Raw genomic sequence first — 16,452 nt, 5'->3', positions numbered from 1 at the left:
AAATCAAATTTATAAAGTAACTTTCTTCACATTCATTGGATTCACAGTCGAGATGCACAGATTGCTTTTAATTGTTACATGAACTTAAAACTGTGCGAGTAGCAAATGAATACAATCTTAAAACGTGACAAGTATGCAATTAACCATTGAACTTCTGCAATTAAATCACAAGAAAATAATAATTTGACAGCCCTAATTCAAAACTGGTATTGAAGACTTTGTTTATGTCACATCCATAACTTGCCATGAACCAAAAACTTTTTTGGGGGGAAAAAAGAAAAGGGAATCCAGCAAAATGGGAGCCTTTAAGTCTGCTTTATCTCACTACAATGGTCACCATCCCATTTTACCAATCACTGCTTTAAGGTAGGTACACCACAGTATTTGAAAAACGAGGGAAAGTAGGCAAGTTTGTTTAGGACTTTAGTTTCCATTTCAAAACTTGTGCACCACCACTTCCTTAAGTCACCAGTTCAGTCAAATGATCAACCAGATCTACTGGTGAGTGAACAAATGAAGAGTAGGCAGAAAGAACTTTAACGTTGTCCTAATTGATCGTAGTTTATCATTCCATATGAAGCAACAGACATTTGAAAAAAGTTTAAACAGCTGCACTTAAAATAAATAAGGAGCTAAAATGTTGAACTGAACTTGTGTGTTTATTTTGTTATTTAAGCAGCCCGTCTAGGGAATTATACATAACTTATCAAGTCTGATGTCGACAGAACATCAGTATTCTTCTTGCTGTGAAAGCACAAAGCTTAGTACAAAATGTAAGTCATTGTAATTTTGAATTACAGAGCAAGACGTTCTTCAAGTAAAGTTTCAACTTGTCCCTCTGCTTTCATTAAATAAATCAATAGTTCTAGATTAGACAGTGCCAGTGCCAGCTGGATACGTCCACAATCCGCGTGATTTGACAGAAAACTGGAGCTGGCGCAACCCTGTAATTCTAACCTGTGAAACCATTCACACAGAACTATCGATGTCCTTACCTGAAACTACAAAAAAAAAAAAACATGAACCATTTTAATTTCACCTTCAATATGAGATATAGGTTCTAAACTTCTCTGAAACATGGTCACACAGTAAACAGGTTGTGTTCCATACTGGGTTTTTGCAGGGCTTTGACAGAGCTGCAGGAGAAACTGAAACTATGCCCCCAAAATAGCAGCTGTAGCAGAGGAGGGGCTAGCTAATGATTCGGCTAATTGACTGCAAGGAAGGGAACTCCTCCCTCTCCCCAATGTGCAGGGTCTTGTGGGAGTTGAAGTCTTTGGGAGCCAGCACCTGTCTGCAAGTGGGGCAAACCTGACATTCCAGCTCTGCGGCGACGTTGGCGACAGTGGTGGGCGTCTGCCACGCACTCTTCTTGTTCTTGTTTTTCTTCCCTCCTCCGGCGCCCGACTGTTTCTCCAGGGCCTTGCAGTCTCCGTGGGCCCTCAGCAGCTCCTGCTGCCTCCCAGTGTCCGGCAACAGCACGAGCAGTTCGTTGAAGATGCGGTTAAAGTCCTCGCCGAGCAGGTCCTTACAGCTGCGGTGATACTGAGCTGCTGATATTACGCCCTGGGAACAAAAGCAGTTTAAAGCCATTCATCTAATTATTCACTTTGGATGAAACATTTAATAACTGATAGTTTTATTGATACAAGTCAACTGCAGTGGATAGCCGTCAGTCCATCTCTAAAATTCCCAAGAAATCATGTTTCTTTTAATGTACGACTAAGACAGTACACTGTTGCAAGAAGAAAATGAGCAATTAATAGCATGGTGAGTTAAAAAGTATTATAACTTACTTGTCTGAACTGAGCAGAATAGTTTTTGAACTGGTTGAACTTTGACTCATCATTGTGGAGGTAATTTTTAATGGACTGGATCAGGTCCAGGTTTCTCTGGTGGAAGTTCTCTGGTACCAAGTAACCACCACTTGATATTTTGGGAGGCCTAATGGGGAGAAGAAAAAAAACAAAACTTAGATTAAAAAAATAACTCATACCAATGAGGGCCAACAGGGGGCTTTTGACAAAAACTTGGCAAACAAGGCAGCCATTTACGGGTTGACTGAAGGAGCAGGCTCAACCACTTTGCTGTTGCTGTTGAGGGGGATCCCAGTGAAGCCAGGGGGAGGCTTAGGGGCTGAGAGTCCCAGACCAGGTGGAGGAGGGGGCGCTGAGGAGGATGAGGCAGGAGCTGAAGCCTTCAATGGGAAGGAGGTCTTGAAGCCTGACAGATAAACACAATGTGAGCTTCAGCTTCCATCACCTCCTAGTGGTAAAAATCAATTGTTGCACACCAAGACACAACCAGAGTGCCAGACTTTGGCAAATAAAATGTCAGGTATTTCAAGCGGAATTGACAGTTTTGTGATTAACACCAGACATTCAATGTCATACCACAAAATTGTAAAATCTGACGTATTCTAATGTGCTGAACTCCACTAAGAAAAATAAATACATAAGATACATAATGCATAAGAAGGGAAGGGTGAGGTGCAACACGCAACTTCACCAATAAATGTTGCTAAATTGTACACACCGTACCTTTAATTCTAAGACGAACAGCACACTTGCATCAAAAAGGATATTACCTGGTGGTGGTTTCTTGGTTGTGAGAGCAGGAAACTCTTCCTCTTGTTCCAGGTGTGGGTCTGTGTTCGGACGAGAAGTGACTGCAGCTGCCTTCTTGCCGATGGTTGGTGATTTCTCAGGGCGTCCATTAGCTAATCCCATTGTCAGTGCCGCCGCCACAGCACTGGAGAGAGGTTTGCTGCAGTTTTTCTCGGGGACGTTCTCCTTCTGTGCAGTTTTCACCACTGAGACTGTATTTACAGGTGTCGTCATGGTTGAAGACACAGACGCAGATGGAGGCACCGTGTTCTTTTGCTGTTTTTTCTTCTTGCTGGCTTTGGAGGTAGAGACATCTGTGTTGGGAGTTGGGTTTGATGAGCTTGAGGTCATGACGGAGGGTTTGCTGTTGCCTCCTTTCACTGTGAGCAGAGACGAGATATCTAACATGGTGGGCACCGGACGCGTTATCCCCCTGCTGTCGTCATCTGAGGAAGGAGGAGACCTGGTAGCCGCTGCCTTCCCATTCTCCCCTACTTTCTTTTTCTTACGTGAGACGGAAGAGGAAGAGGAAGAGAGGAGCTGCGGGCCAGAGGACAAAGATGAAAGGGGAGGATGAGGTCTGGAGGAAGGAGGAGGATGATTGATGGGTTTAGCAGCATTGTTGGACCAAGCAGATTTAGTGCCAGCTGCATGTTTTGGGGGACGGACTTTAGACACAAGAGCAGGGAAATCCTCCTCTTGGAAAGAGGAAGTCTTTCTTGGTTGGGCAGAGTAAGCTGGGGTCATGGGGGATGAAACAGCGACAGTTGACAGGCTGGGGAAGTCATCCTCCTTCAAAGCTGCACGGGTTACTGGAGCTACTGCAGGAGCTAACTTTACACTAGAGGGAGACAAAAGACGAACAGGAGAAATTTAACATTTCAACAACACAGTGAAATTTTCAATGAGACTTACACTTTCTATTTTGTGAAAAAAAACATTACCCTGATGTTGCAGCTGTGGCTCCCAAAACTGGGAATTCATCTTCTTCTCCTGGATTAGCACTTTTCATTGTTCGAACTGTCAAAAGACAATGGGTGTCTGTGAGAGACGTCAGAAAAACTACCACAGATGTTTACACCCATTGTGCATTTAAAACATATTATACCTGGCGGCTTGTTTGTTGGTTTGATATGTGCGGTCCTGTGTCTGGACTCCTCTAGTTCTGTTCTCTCCATCCTCTCCTCATTGCAGTGTTTGGGAGTGTTCCTCTCCTGCACCGCTCCTCTCTCCTCCTGTCTGCACACTGCCATTGACGCCCTCATAGCAGCTTCCATTTGTCTGTCTTCTTCCTCTCTGCATTGACAAGCACACACTCATATTAAGTCGTAAACTACACCATGGATGAAAATAGATTGCAGCAGCTTCTGGTATGTTTAAGGATGAAATGACAAATCACTCTCCAAAGCAGTATCTGCTCATTCATGAAAGTGACACACACCCCTAAGTAACATTAGAATGTGTTTCCTGTGATCAGATTGGGATTGGATCGCGCTTCACCACATGCACTTGCAGCTGGTATTAACATGCATCTCCGGTGTCCAAATCAAGATCCAATTGCCATCAGATCACAGTCATGCACACCTTTCTCTTTGCTTTGCGAAGCAGGGGAAGACGTCGTCTTTGATAAGCGGAAAACTGACGAAAACAGAGGACACTGTGCAGTTTTGTCACTGCTTTCATGTTAGCTGTCCTCAGAGACACAAACTTATTTCTGCTCACGTAGTTGTTGTGGGTGGATCGGAAGCAAATCAAAGACTTGTTGCATTTACACGTCTGTTCTCCGACCTCCTCTCAAAGTGGTTTGGATCGAATAACAATCGGGTGTATTTACACCTGTACTTACAAGTGATCAGGTGCTATCCTATCACAGAAAATGCATTTTAAAGCTGGGTGTAAAAGGGGGCCAATGTCAAACACATTTTCCATGATCAATACAAAAATGACACCAGATTTTGGACTCACCGTGAATATCTCCAGCTTTTCTGCCCCCCTCCACCATGAGGCCGTCCTCTTCCTCCTCGATTGTGACGTGTATCTTCATAATCCTCACCGGTTACCATACCTAAAGGACATGTGCATCTTGGTTGTATTCACATTCACTGCTTCCATACTACAGTTGTATTAACAGTAAACCTAAGGAAACACCAAGTATTGTGAATAGCCAAGTCTCATAAAATCAAACAATATCCTCACTGACCTTCATTTCTCCTCTGTTGCCTTGGGGCATAGGTGAACTGCAGGTCAATGTGGCGGTTCTGCCGAGCCTCTGCCCGGTTCTTGCTGTGCGCTCCAGCTTTGTGGGCCTTGTAGTCGATCTCAGTGCGGAATGCATGGGTGAACTGTTCTGTGGCACAGCGGCCTTCCTCACATAGGTAGTGACTCTCTCTGAAGTGCTCACTTAAGTACTGATAGTCACTGTTGACAGCAGGGTCGAAATACCAGATTAACAACCAGCTTAATTTTTCCTGCTTTCAGTGAATGGCTCATGAACAAATTGGGTTATGACACACACCTGTAATATTCCTGAGAACCATCTGCGTCACAGAAGTGGCAGAAGTAGTGGTCCCTGCGCAAGTGTTTCAGCAGCTCATCATTATCAAGGTATCGGTCATCGCAGAACTTGCAGAGCGGGTGTCCTCTGTGACTTGTGTCGTCCGGGTCTCCATGTGCTCTGTGACGTGCTAATTCCTTACGGTTGTACCACTTTCTTTCATGGGTGAAGATCTGGCAGGAGAAGAACATTTTAAAACAAGGAAAAAATAAATTTTTAATCAATCATCAAAACACTGTAGTTACAGATAGAAATGTTTCTAAGCTTTAGAGACATAATTTGTTTTTGTTTGTTAATTAGTAGTTCCCACCATGTGTATTTAAATTTATGGTGGATGTGGAATGTTATTTACTTTGAGATGCTTTGAGCAGAGCTTGCAACAGAAGAGCTCATGCTGCTTCCTCATGTGCTGCTCCAGCTCCTCGAACCTGGAGAAGACCTTTGGTTCTGGGCAGCGGACGCACTCTGCCAACAGCAGATGCCTGTTGGAACACAACATGTGATCAGAAGATAAATCAAACCAAATAAAGTGTCAATCATTGACATTTTGAGACTTGTGAGACTAACAACATTTTTATTTTAACGAAGAAGGAGAGTATCAGAACTGACATATGATCAAAAATGAAATTAGATTCAGTTTTTTAATAGTGATACAGCCATATTAAGAACTTACAGTCATATGCCACTGGCCTTTAACTGATAACTTCAGCTGAGTGAGAAATTAGTCTGAGAATCGTACTTATTTCCAATCTATGGGCAACATATTCATTAACAATGGACGTACCTGTACTGAGCGTTAATCCTCTCATCACCGAAATAAATGTTGTGCTTCTTCTCACATGCAAAGTGCTGGTAGGGCAGAGATGAGAAGGCCTCCACTTTTTTCACAAACACCACCTGAGAACAACAGAACAGTCAGTGAAAACATAAGCAAGAAACATCTTGAAGGAACAGTAAATAAACGACTGCAGTGCACTGATGACACAGTGACTTCCGAGCCAACTTATGTCATAGGGTTAGGGTTGGACTGGTGAGCTGTCTCAACAGCATTACATAATGTGTTAGATACCCCAGTGGAATTATGGGAAAGCGGTCACTACACAACACCTAGCCTGGGAGAACTGTTATCAACACTTTCGAGTATACTCTGCTTAATAAAGCACTTTAACATGTAAAACAATAAAGCTCAGTTTCTATTTTCACAAACCGAAAACAGCTTCATTCACTTTCAAAAGGGAGTGGTACCGCTCGACTAGCCGGCTGTGACGCTGTCCAAGAGATTTGACAAATTGACTAAAAGTCAATTTAGCTAAAGGAAAATGACAGCACTGCTTTTTTACACATTTACTTTTAAGTCTCATTTGTTTTAAAAAGAAGCAGCATTTGTGGCCACAGAACACTGAACCACACACAAATTAGCTGTTATATATATTCATTACTGAACAACTTGACTCGTTAATTAAAAACACAATCAACAGAGTGGTTTAACTACCAGACTGACAACTTGTCACAAAGGCCACATTGTAAGAGGGCGACCTGCTCTCAGATATGGCAAGCTAACAAGCTAACCTATCACACACCTGACTTACTATGTTCGCGTTCGCTGTATTAGCTAAGCTAATGACAGCGAGGGAACAGTGGTGTTGGACAACTGACAGACAATGATTTCTGCTTTTCATCAATAATATAATTTATTTAGACACCAGGTTAGACAGTATGATTTCAGTCTCGCCGATTGTTCCTCTATAATCGAGCGAAATAAGAGGTAGGGCCTAGTTAGCAAAACCGGGAGCTATCCCCAAGTTCCAGTAGCTGAGCCGCCCGTACCTTGTCGAGCTCCACCCGGCAGACGGCGCAGTACTTCTGCTCGCACAGCACCCGCATCTTCGTGGAGCAGCGGTAACAAACCGGGTGGTCGCATTTCCCAAAGGCGAAGATGTCGACGTCTTGGCAGCACAGGACGCAGTGCTTCTCGGTCTCCTTAGAGTGTGTGGAATTCATGTTGGCGAATAAAAGCACAAATGGACCTCTAACTGTGTATTATTACGGAGAAGAGACACCGCCGTTCGGACGCTTACGTATAATCAAAGTCAGGAGCGCCGGCGCGTCACGTAAAGTAGCTCCACGATCCGTAAAGCATAGGGATGGGCCGAGAACCTGGCTGACACACTTGTGTTTGTTTTTGCAGGGCCGCAGGATGTCGTTGCTCCACGTGTGCGCGCTGGTACTATGTAACATAGAGGAAATGAGAAACTGTTCAGGAATACATACGTGTGTGTATTTACTGTAAGGTTCGTGGGGAAATATGGTGCGTTTTTACAACACAATATCAAGTTTGCGGTAAACTGGCCACATTTTCTCCTAAACCTTCAATGCAGTTGTAGTAGTAGTTTAATGTGCCAAGTTGTCTGTTTGACTAGAATTTCGCTTTATTGTATTAATACTTTATCTTGAGAAACTTTGTTTCCTATGTCTCATTCAGTGGCAGTAGCTTAGTGCAAGACTAGTGGAAGTGATTACAATTTATAAACCAGTACTAATATTACTAAGCAAAGTAACCTTGAGTTACATTACAACATTGTGATTTTAAAAAATTAAATAAATATAAATGGGTTTTTTTTCATTATTTTTTTGTCACTCACAGATTCTCAATGATAGCTCCATCCCTGAATTTATTCAATCAATAAAAGGTACATCTTTCCATACTTATCTCCCAGCCCAATAACAAGTGGAAAAAGGTTTTTGTACACGTGTGACACTTGAGAACAGGCATGTTCCAATTCAAGACACATGTAGTTAAGAATGGGAACCTTCAATGAATTGGATTTGAACAATGTGGCTGGTAATATATTTACATAGATTATATTACCAGCCACATTGTTCAATATTAATATTTACTAAATATTGATCAAAAGCCAGCATTTTTTTTGAAATGCTGCAGCCATAAATTTGGATTACACTTAAAGTTTAGTAATTCTGAAGATGGTTTGATGTATACAGCATTTCTACAGTAATACAAGTATTATTAGTGCTTTCTCTGTGAAACAGATTAGGTCACAGCTTCTGATGTGATCCACTCACCACTGTCATAAAATCATTAACTTTAATTGTCTGCACTACTATATCTGATTAGATTATAATTTAGAGTGGACAAAAGGAATGGTGACCAGAAAGACTGCATTCATACACACAATGTGACGTGAATATAAACACACCTAAACATAGCTAAATGTGAAAAAAAAACAGGTCCCAGGAAGACAAATGTGAATACTTGAACACTGAACCGGAACAGTCTGTTTAGTAAATCCTATTACGATGACAATGACCAGTGTTCATTTCCAGGATGTACGTTTCATGACGTACCGCGTATAAGTAATGACTTATGCAGTTCCTCAGTGCTTAAATACAGTCCATAGTGTCCATGGCTGTTAAGTCTCTTGCTAGCGTTTCTTGTTGTAGTTGTTGCTCAGTCCCATGACACTGAAGGTACAGCTGACAATCTTCTCGTAAAGAAGAAACATGAGGGCTGCAGTCAGTACCGTCTGCAGCAGCTTGGCCTCCAGCCCTTTAAACAGACCCAGTACGCCATACATCCTGCAAAAGAATATCAGGCATCAAAAGACAGGCTCACTGTAACAACAAGATGTATTCCACATGATGGAGATAGCAATGATGTAGATAAGATTATATGTAATTGTAATTGACATTAAGAGCAAACCTGATCTTAGCAACCCATCAGTTTTACAGCTATGGATAAATGTCTGTAAATGAAGGGTTGTATTTTTCTTGCCAAGGTTACAAATAAGCAAAACAATTCCGCTGTGGATAAGTGAAAATCAGATTTGGGCTGCTGGTAACAAATATCTTCTTTTTCAACTGTAACATGTGGTCCAAGTCAATTGTGTGCTTCAGCACTGCATTATAGACTACATACAGATCATATAAGCCCTGTTCAGACCTGGTATTCACATCTGTCCTGAGAGATCTGATCACAAGTGGACAGTTTTTTAAGCACAACTGATACAAATCTGGCATTTAATGCATCTCATATGACCACATGCTAGTGGAGCTGGCCCAGAGGGCCCCTCTCCCATCTTCAATCGACTTATGATTCCCCTCTTTGTAAATTTGATGTTTCATATGATCTCCTGAACTTGTTTCCTCTGTGGCTCTTCCTGAAGTTTCCCCACTTTTTTCCCCTCTACAAGGGTTTTTGAGGAGCTTTTCCTCACTCTAGGTCACATGCTGCACAGACTGTAAAGCCCTTTGAGGCATCTGCGTTTGTGAGCCATGTAAATAAAAATTACTTGATACTTGTGTGAGAATGTGTGTGTACCCACCTCAGTCTACTGGCAAGTAGACGCCTGATAGTCTTTAGACTTGACAGTAATTTTGACTCGTCTCTTGGTATGTTGGATTGTCCAAACTTTGGTAATTAAAAAAAAAATAAAAAAAATATATATTATATATTATACTACAGCATATACAGCATACATTTGTACACAGGCATATACAGTAATTCACATACAACATACCCTGAGAATTGACTGTATGGTCTGCAATGGATATGTTACAGTGGTTGCCACTGCTTTAGCCACAGCACCAATGATGAAGACTTCAGCAGATGACAACTTGGGAGGAAAAAAAAAAGAAAAGAAATATTTATTTATGCATTTTTGTTTGTCACAAATCTAAAGCTAATGCAGAAAGATGACCAGTGTTACCTTCAATGTCTGAGGACTAAATGGTCAGACAATGGTCAGATCGTGAGGGGTTTAAATACTAGTCTTGCAGTAAAGGGTTTAGTAATGAATCTGAATATTTTTTGTGTATTAAACAGGACTTTAATATTAATTAAATATCATTCATAATTATAATATTAATATACTGTTTTTTTCCTTTTACCATCTGTATCCCCCGGCCTCCCCTGTTTCTCACTCACCTCCCTGGGAACTCCTCTTCTCAGCTGCCTCTTCAGACCCTCATAAATCATGAACTGGATGGCAGGGTTCAGCACCAGCAGCAGGGACGGGACGGTCCCATTCCACAGAGCTCCCACACCCTCATCACGTAGTATCTGCACAAAAGCATCTGCATGTCCACAAGAGTACATTAGGAGCTACAGGAAAAGACACAAGTTGAGAAAATCCAAATACAGTACTGAATCCCCTGTACAGTATTTAGTGAAGAAAGGACTATTAAACAGGTATGAGCATAATCAAACAATGGCCATTTACCCCGAATGCCAGAGTAGTTGGTTGTGTGGATCGCTGCATTGCGAAACTTGGAACCCTGAAGCTTCAGTCTGGTGTTCACCACCCACAACGGTGTGGTAACTAGAACATTCACAATACCTAGAGAGCGACAAACCCAAAAAATATCTGTGGTTAGTGTAAACATTCATAAAACCTGTATCATCTCTTGGAGCCTGGCAATGTTATTGAACAATAGTCTTTTGTCTTGACATTGAAATGTGCAGGAGTGGCTGTGACTGCGATTTGATCTGATTCCTGTTTTGATTTATAAAGTTGTTTTTCTTGTACCTGCAATGACCAGCTCACCTGCAGCGATGCCTATGATTAAGTCAGTACTGGGTACTGACTGTTTTCCCTTCAGCCAACTCGCCTTTAGGCTGTGGAAGCAGTAGAAGTAGACAAAGTTGGAGCAGCACAGGCTACAGATGACGGGGAACCAACCTCTGTAAGGAGCTAGACTACGGAGGGAGAAAGGTGGGCAGGAAACAAAGGAATACAACTTTACATTGTGCATCCTGGACATCATTTATTTGGCTCTTTCTCAGTTCAGGTGGACATGTTGGAAGTGTACAACTATTACTTTCACTCACAGTCCTTCTTCCTCGATAATTTCTGCCAGAATGGCTGGAGTTGACCTGGCCTTCCGATTTTCATCCACTAAACCAAAACAGAAGACAAGTAAATATGTTGATAATCCTCACACAGTCCAAAAATATGTATTATGGGGATAAGGTAAATTGGTCACTCTAAATTGTAGGTGTGAGTGTGAGAGTGGATGGTTGTTTGTCTCTATATGTGACCCTGTGATGGACTGGTGATTGGTCCAGTCTGTACCCCACCTTTCACCCTATGTCAGCTGAGATTGGCACAGCCCCTGGGGCCCTCATGTGGAGGATAAAGTGGTAGAAGATGGAAGGAAGGATGTTGATAACCATCATTTTTTTAAATATGACCACATTTCTGCAACTGCTTACCTTGAAGCCGTAGTCTGGCAGAATCAAGGGGGAAGAACACTGTCATTGCAGTCACACTCCCCTAAAACAAACTGCAGTCAGTAGTAGAAATGTGTACATGTTGTTTCTTCCATTATGGTCAAATGTCATGACAAAATGTAATGATTTAAAGTGATTCAAGTACATGTAGCACAAAATACGTTATACATACTAATAGTGATCTGCTGATTTATCTTTGGTCATATAGCCAGAAGTGTTTAACAACATTGTTTTCATAATATTGAGCAGCTCTTATATAATCCCTGCTATTGCCGAATCGAAGACAAGTTTGAAATGAAAGTCAAGTTTCACAGCTGTTGCGCTATTCCGTGAGGTAACTCGCTCTACAAGGTGTTAATCATTAGCAAACGACACATTTTGGAATTGAGTTCTATGTGGAACACCTACGTATAACGAGAAGTGAAAGTGAACGTTAGCTTACCACAGCTCCAGACACAGCATGAACCAAACTCTCATACGAGAACACCTCGGAGCCCATTTTCACCAGGTTCTGCTCTACGTTCACCAGTCCAACTGCACGTAGCTCAACTCTGTTAGCGGTTTCTGTGGTTTAGCCTTCACTTCGCTAAACCACTGTCGCAGCAGAGTCGGTTAGCCGAGGAAGGGATTGTGGGTAATGTAGTTATTTTCATTCACTCAAAAATGGTGAACAACAGTGAGGTAACAGACATTTAAAACATGACCAATAAATAATACAAAATTATAATCTCAAAATGCACCCAAAAGTAATTGCAATTAATTCTAACTGTGAAGCCTCATGTTGTTTTTCTAAATGATCATATATCATTAATGTGAACGAAATTTCCTTGTTGGAAACAACACTTTACTGAATGTAAGGACTTCCAAAACACTACACGTGAAGCAGTCAATCCCAGCTGACTTTGTATGGGAACAAACTTGCTGCGACTGACTAACATTGTCCTAAATACTTTGAATCTCAAAGACAGACAACCCAAAGATTATTGAGAGCATTTGTAGAGTGTGCTGATTATGGTTGGAGGAGTTTTTTGATACTGTACACAGTGATGATTGGTTTATGGGTGAGGCTTAAAACAGGAAAAACTGTGTTGAGCAGCACAGGAGGTAACAGCTCAATGCGTCACTCTGTATTACAGAGCAAGATATCAGTTAGTTCAACGTTTTTGAAGCGTGGAGGCATGAGGCACTGACACATTATCAACACAGAATAACAACACGGAAATGTGTACTGCCCATTTTCACGGACCAGCCCGGGACACTGTCACTGATAACATGGCTGCCAGGTGGGGCAGAAGGTAAACATTGGTGCTGGCCTCTTAACAAAAGGCCCAACTAATGAAATCTACAGCTGCAAAAGTCTATAATATCTTAACACGTCTGCTGCTTTTTCCCACAGTTAGACAGCTTCTCCTGTCTGGATACTGAAGATTTTCAAATATAAACGGTATGTACGTAGACTTTAGAAAACGCATGTATCTCATAACTTTGAACTTTTAATGTAAAATTATCTGACCACCATTTTGAAAAGACATACATTAGTTCGACAGTCAAATACAATGTAGTCAAAACATAAAAACAATGCCAGCATGTGGAGGTATAATGAATGTGTGGGATCTGCCTCCTCTTCTTTGGATTTTTCTCTACACACAAACCGAATGATTACCGCGTGACACGGCACGTAATAACAGCGTTGCCAAATTGCATCACACCTAATGACTTGCATTGTAGTCTACGATTCACTAAGTGTCAGCATTGTACTGTCTGCATGCAAACATATTTGCAGTCTGCAGAACATGCAAAGAAGGACAGAAAGGCCCTCAGTCAAACTGGGATTCAAACCAGCGACCTTCTTGCTGTGAGGCAACAATGCTAGCTGCCGTGTGGCCCATAAGTAAACAGCTAAAATAAATTAAGATATAAAATGATTCCATCAGTCTCCAGCCCGTTCATTCAGCCACTCTTGACACAGCCTCATGTGCTCATCGCTTTCCTCCTCAGTCCTCTGTTTATTCCTTAGTTTCATCCTTTCCTCCTCCACTCTTCTGCTTTTCTCTTTTGCCTCCTCTTTAATCTTCCTGTCTTCCTCCACCCTGCGCTCCAGCAGCGCCTCCACAGTGGCTGTCACAGATCGTAATGAGCGCTGCGGGATCCACTTGGGATCCACTGTGGAGAGAAAGGGGTCTCCAGCTGAGACAAACAAGGGCTGAGGATCCAAGGGAATGTGGAGGAGGTGGGCATGCAGCATCATGCGGTACGGGGAGTCGTCCGTTCCTGAGCTGTAAGTGAAGTCTCCAACAATGGTATGGCCGATTGCACTGCAGTGGACCCTTAACTGATGAGTTCGACCTGAGGGAAAAAGTACAGGTGCAGAGTCAAGGAGGGAGGAACAGTTTTCAAAAATGTGATGGAGCATTGTCTTGACACATGCATGGAAAAATATGAGTACTTAATCTCCAGTATACAATATATCTAGTAGTGTAAGGAGAGAGAAGGTTCACTGGTGGGATTATTGACCCAAAACACGATAAAAGGAGCCCGGTACAGGAAATATTTACATTTTACTTGTCATTCAAGTTTTAATATTCCATTGGTTTTAAATTATCAAACTGAAATAACTAAAAACTGTGTAAGTGAGGCTGAACAATATGGTCAAATACGATATCACGATAAAAAAACAAATTCACATTAGATGATAATAATCTCAATAAAATAATAAATAAATTATCATAAGTTTAATAAAACAGTTAAATGTGATTTTAAACTTATTTTTGGAAACAGTGAAACATTTATGTGACAGTTATGTGTGATTTATTATCCAGCACTTTATTGAGCACATGCTTTATACAGTTTGCTTCTAAATGAATCAACAGGCCACACAGCTGAGAAATCCTGAATGTCCATGATCACAGGAAAATAATTACCTGTGAGTGGCTGCAGTAGCACCTTGGTGACAAGATCTCCATCATAAAGCCCATACTCCAACACCGTCAGCTCAGTTTGACAAGACTTAGGGTTTTCACAGCCTGGCGAGAGGAAAAAGAAGGAATGCGAATAAGCAATGAAAAAATGAAATGCAAATTTCCATTTGACTGACACACACAGATGTAGATTAGGGGGGTCTGTGACAGCCTGGTTGTGTGAGATAAATAGGATAAATAACTACATTTTATTTACTGTGGGGTAAAAACAGAATAAACTAAAATGTGGAGACCAAAATACTGAGTCCAGTAGTCACAATTAAATGTAAAATAAATCATAAAAATTTTCAAAGAATGGCATAATGGGAGTCTGACTTATGTCAAATGTACTAAGATCTGCTGTTTTGCATACCTTCTGTTCCTTTAACACACATCATATGTGTTTTTCCTTCTGAGGAGTTCTTGCCGATCGAGAAGTCCAGAGTTTGTGTCTGGTTTTCCACCCAGCCACGGATCTAAAGAAGCAAAAATGTGAAACTAATTTTATCTGCAGATCTTATATATTACCACACAAGGATGAGAAAAATATTCATTATGCAGCTTTGCAGGCAAACCGATACATGGTAGCATTTGTATGTAAGGTTTGTGTGTGTCACAGTGTCCGTGTTTCATACCAGGGCGAGGTAAAGTTTGGTGACAGTGCGGTCCTTGAAACAACGGTAGGCCCGGCCGGCAGCTGCCTTATTGAGAGCCACACAAAGAGCCCCACTGGTGGAGAAATCCAACTGATGACAGAACCTGGAGGAAAGAGAAGGGAAAATTATGTTTACTCTCTATGAGCATCAGTCTGTAAGCTGATGTAGTTTGTGAGTAGAAATAATTCTGACCTAAATCCATAGTAAGTGCTAGGGTCTGCCAACTGAGGGAAGCGGTGTCGAAGTTGAGCCTGCACGGTCTGTTTCTCGTAGAACATTTTGCTGTCAATGCGGATGTCCCAGTGCTTGGACACCACAATGTAGTCATCGCTCTGGTACAGCACATGCAGGCTCTCCACGTCAGCAGGCTCTGTGGTCATTGTGTGCTGTGTTGGACTACACAACCCCTGCAGCCCTGTGGAGAGAATGAGGAGACGTATTTATTCATATATAATCCATTGAAAGACTAAACACAAGGTTTCCCTCATAAAACGTAACCTGACTGAACCAGACAGTGATGGGGAAATATTGGATTCCTGCATGAAAGTGTAAATCCCACAAGCAAAATTTTATTTAGATTTTGAACTAAAGAATCACACCTAATAATTAAAACATTTCCAGAGAAAATGCATTCGGGAATGCTGAATACTTTCGAGTGTGTGTCTGTCTATGTATTTCTTCTTCTTTACATTCAGGCAGCCCATGGCCAAGAGGAAAAAAAGGAATTGAAATCGTAACCGGTACAATGTTTATAGCTAAATCTATCAGGGATAAGCAGAGCTGTAGAAAAACCTCAGTACTCAAAGACGTTGTAAGCAGAGTTTAAACACATTATCATAATAACAATTCGTACTTGCCCTGTGGGTCTGAGCCAACCAGGCTAACGCTAGCCTGTTAGCATCGTCACGTCTTTGCCAGCTGCTGTACGCTAACAGCAGACATGACTAATGTACAGGTATATTTTTCAAAGTGCAGAAAGTTCACATTTACCTCAAATACATGCTAACACAAACATAAACAAACCTTACTACAGTGAGTGGTTCCCTGTGCTCTACTGTGACTGCGCAGCTGCTTCGTCTTCTTCGTTGTCCTGGCTGATGATGACAAACTGATGTGAGAGGGGAACAGCGCCCACTACCGCATGTGCAGCAACATAGCTTTTTGTGCAGTAGGTTTACTGAGTCACATGAATACATTTCACTGTGGTTTAACCAAGAAAATAACACTTTTCTCAAGATAAATTAACTAAATAAAAACAGATAATTATATAACGCCAAATAAAAGTGAATTATTTGCTAGAACCATAATGTACATTTGTGTATGTTTAATATAAAAGCTGCATAGTAAGGCAAGGCATTAATAAGACATTTCTATTGGACTCTGAGAACTCTGCACACATATGTGCCTGGACTGTGTTTGTGCACATAGACAT

The 16,452-nt window shown here is 41.6% G+C and overlaps 3 protein-coding genes across 6 annotated transcripts; all 3 read right to left on the bottom strand.

Annotated features, from left to right (window-relative positions):
- Positions 1-47: 47 nt before the first annotated feature.
- Positions 48-7,358, bottom strand: znf598 (zinc finger protein 598). Its single transcript, XM_058654368.1, has 12 exons — positions 6,988-7,358; positions 5,945-6,057; positions 5,513-5,642; positions 5,122-5,333; positions 4,807-5,024; positions 4,572-4,671; positions 3,715-3,902; positions 3,551-3,626; positions 2,588-3,447; positions 2,055-2,223; positions 1,797-1,944; positions 48-1,566 (listed from the first exon to the last, which is right to left on the bottom strand). Exons 1-12 carry the CDS (start codon positions 7,159-7,161, stop codon positions 1,192-1,194), a joined length of 2,763 nt encoding a protein of 920 aa, XP_058510351.1. The 5' UTR covers positions 7,162-7,358; the 3' UTR covers positions 48-1,191.
- Positions 7,359-7,805: 447 nt separating this feature from the next.
- slc25a17 (solute carrier family 25 member 17) lies at positions 7,806-12,017 on the bottom strand. The gene is made up of 9 exons (XM_058654376.1): positions 11,850-12,017; positions 11,390-11,450; positions 11,006-11,072; positions 10,722-10,873; positions 10,398-10,514; positions 10,103-10,251; positions 9,696-9,791; positions 9,501-9,586; positions 7,806-8,754 (listed from the first exon to the last, which is right to left on the bottom strand). Exons 1-9 carry the CDS (start codon positions 11,904-11,906, stop codon positions 8,601-8,603), a joined length of 939 nt encoding a protein of 312 aa, XP_058510359.1. The 5' UTR covers positions 11,907-12,017; the 3' UTR covers positions 7,806-8,600.
- Positions 12,018-12,887: 870 nt separating this feature from the next.
- rpusd1 (RNA pseudouridine synthase domain containing 1) lies at positions 12,888-16,132 on the bottom strand. Of its 4 annotated transcripts, none has more exons than XM_058653679.1 (6): positions 16,044-16,132; positions 15,213-15,435; positions 15,000-15,123; positions 14,738-14,840; positions 14,329-14,430; positions 12,888-13,753 (listed from the first exon to the last, which is right to left on the bottom strand). In XM_058653679.1, the coding sequence occupies exons 2-6, from the start codon at positions 15,398-15,400 to the stop codon at positions 13,338-13,340; spliced, it is 933 nt and encodes a 310-aa protein (XP_058509662.1). In that variant the 5' UTR covers positions 15,401-15,435; positions 16,044-16,132; the 3' UTR covers positions 12,888-13,337. The 4 variants fall into 4 exon arrangements, with proteins under 4 accessions (XP_058509662.1, XP_058509665.1, XP_058509663.1 ...); XM_058653682.1 differs by having other exon boundaries at positions 16,049-16,132; XM_058653680.1 differs by lacking the exon at positions 16,044-16,132 and adding an exon at positions 15,874-16,037.
- Between the last annotated feature and the right edge of the window lie 320 nt (positions 16,133-16,452).

The sequence above is a fragment of the Solea solea genome, chromosome 16 (assembly GCF_958295425.1).
Source record: "Solea solea chromosome 16, fSolSol10.1, whole genome shotgun sequence".
NCBI lineage: Eukaryota > Metazoa > Chordata > Actinopteri > Pleuronectiformes > Soleidae > Solea > Solea solea.
This window is presented reverse-complemented; position numbering and strand designations above follow the sequence as displayed.

Excerpts from the sequence above, each read along its gene's own strand:
- znf598 (XM_058654368.1), bottom strand. The coding sequence starts at position 7,161 with ATGAATTCCACACACTCTAAGGAGACCGAGAAGCACTGCGTCCTGTGC. Across the intron at positions 4,672-4,806 it reads GCAACAGAGGAGAAATGAAG|GTATGGTAACCGGTGAGGAT; the intron begins GTCAGTGAGGAT and ends CATGTCCTTTAG. Across the intron at positions 2,224-2,587 it reads AACCAAGAAACCACCACCAG|GCTTCAAGACCTCCTTCCCA; the intron begins GTAATATCCTTT and ends TTTATCTGTCAG.
- slc25a17 (XM_058654376.1), bottom strand. The coding sequence starts at position 11,906 with ATGGGCTCCGAGGTGTTCTCGTATGAGAGTTTGGTTCATGCTGTGTCT. Across the intron at positions 11,451-11,849 it reads ATGCTGTGTCTGGAGCTGTG|GGGAGTGTGACTGCAATGAC; the intron begins GTAAGCTAACGT and ends AGTTTGTTTTAG. Across the intron at positions 9,587-9,695 it reads CCATACAGTCAATTCTCAGG|TTTGGACAATCCAACATACC; the intron begins GTATGTTGTATG and ends TAATTACCAAAG.
- rpusd1 (XM_058653679.1), bottom strand. The coding sequence starts at position 15,400 with ATGACCACAGAGCCTGCTGACGTGGAGAGCCTGCATGTGCTGTACCAG. Across the intron at positions 14,431-14,737 it reads GTGTGTTAAAGGAACAGAAG|GCTGTGAAAACCCTAAGTCT; the intron begins GTATGCAAAACA and ends TCCTCTCGCCAG. Across the intron at positions 13,754-14,328 it reads GCTACTGCAGCCACTCACAG|GTCGAACTCATCAGTTAAGG; the intron begins GTAATTATTTTC and ends TTTTTCCCTCAG.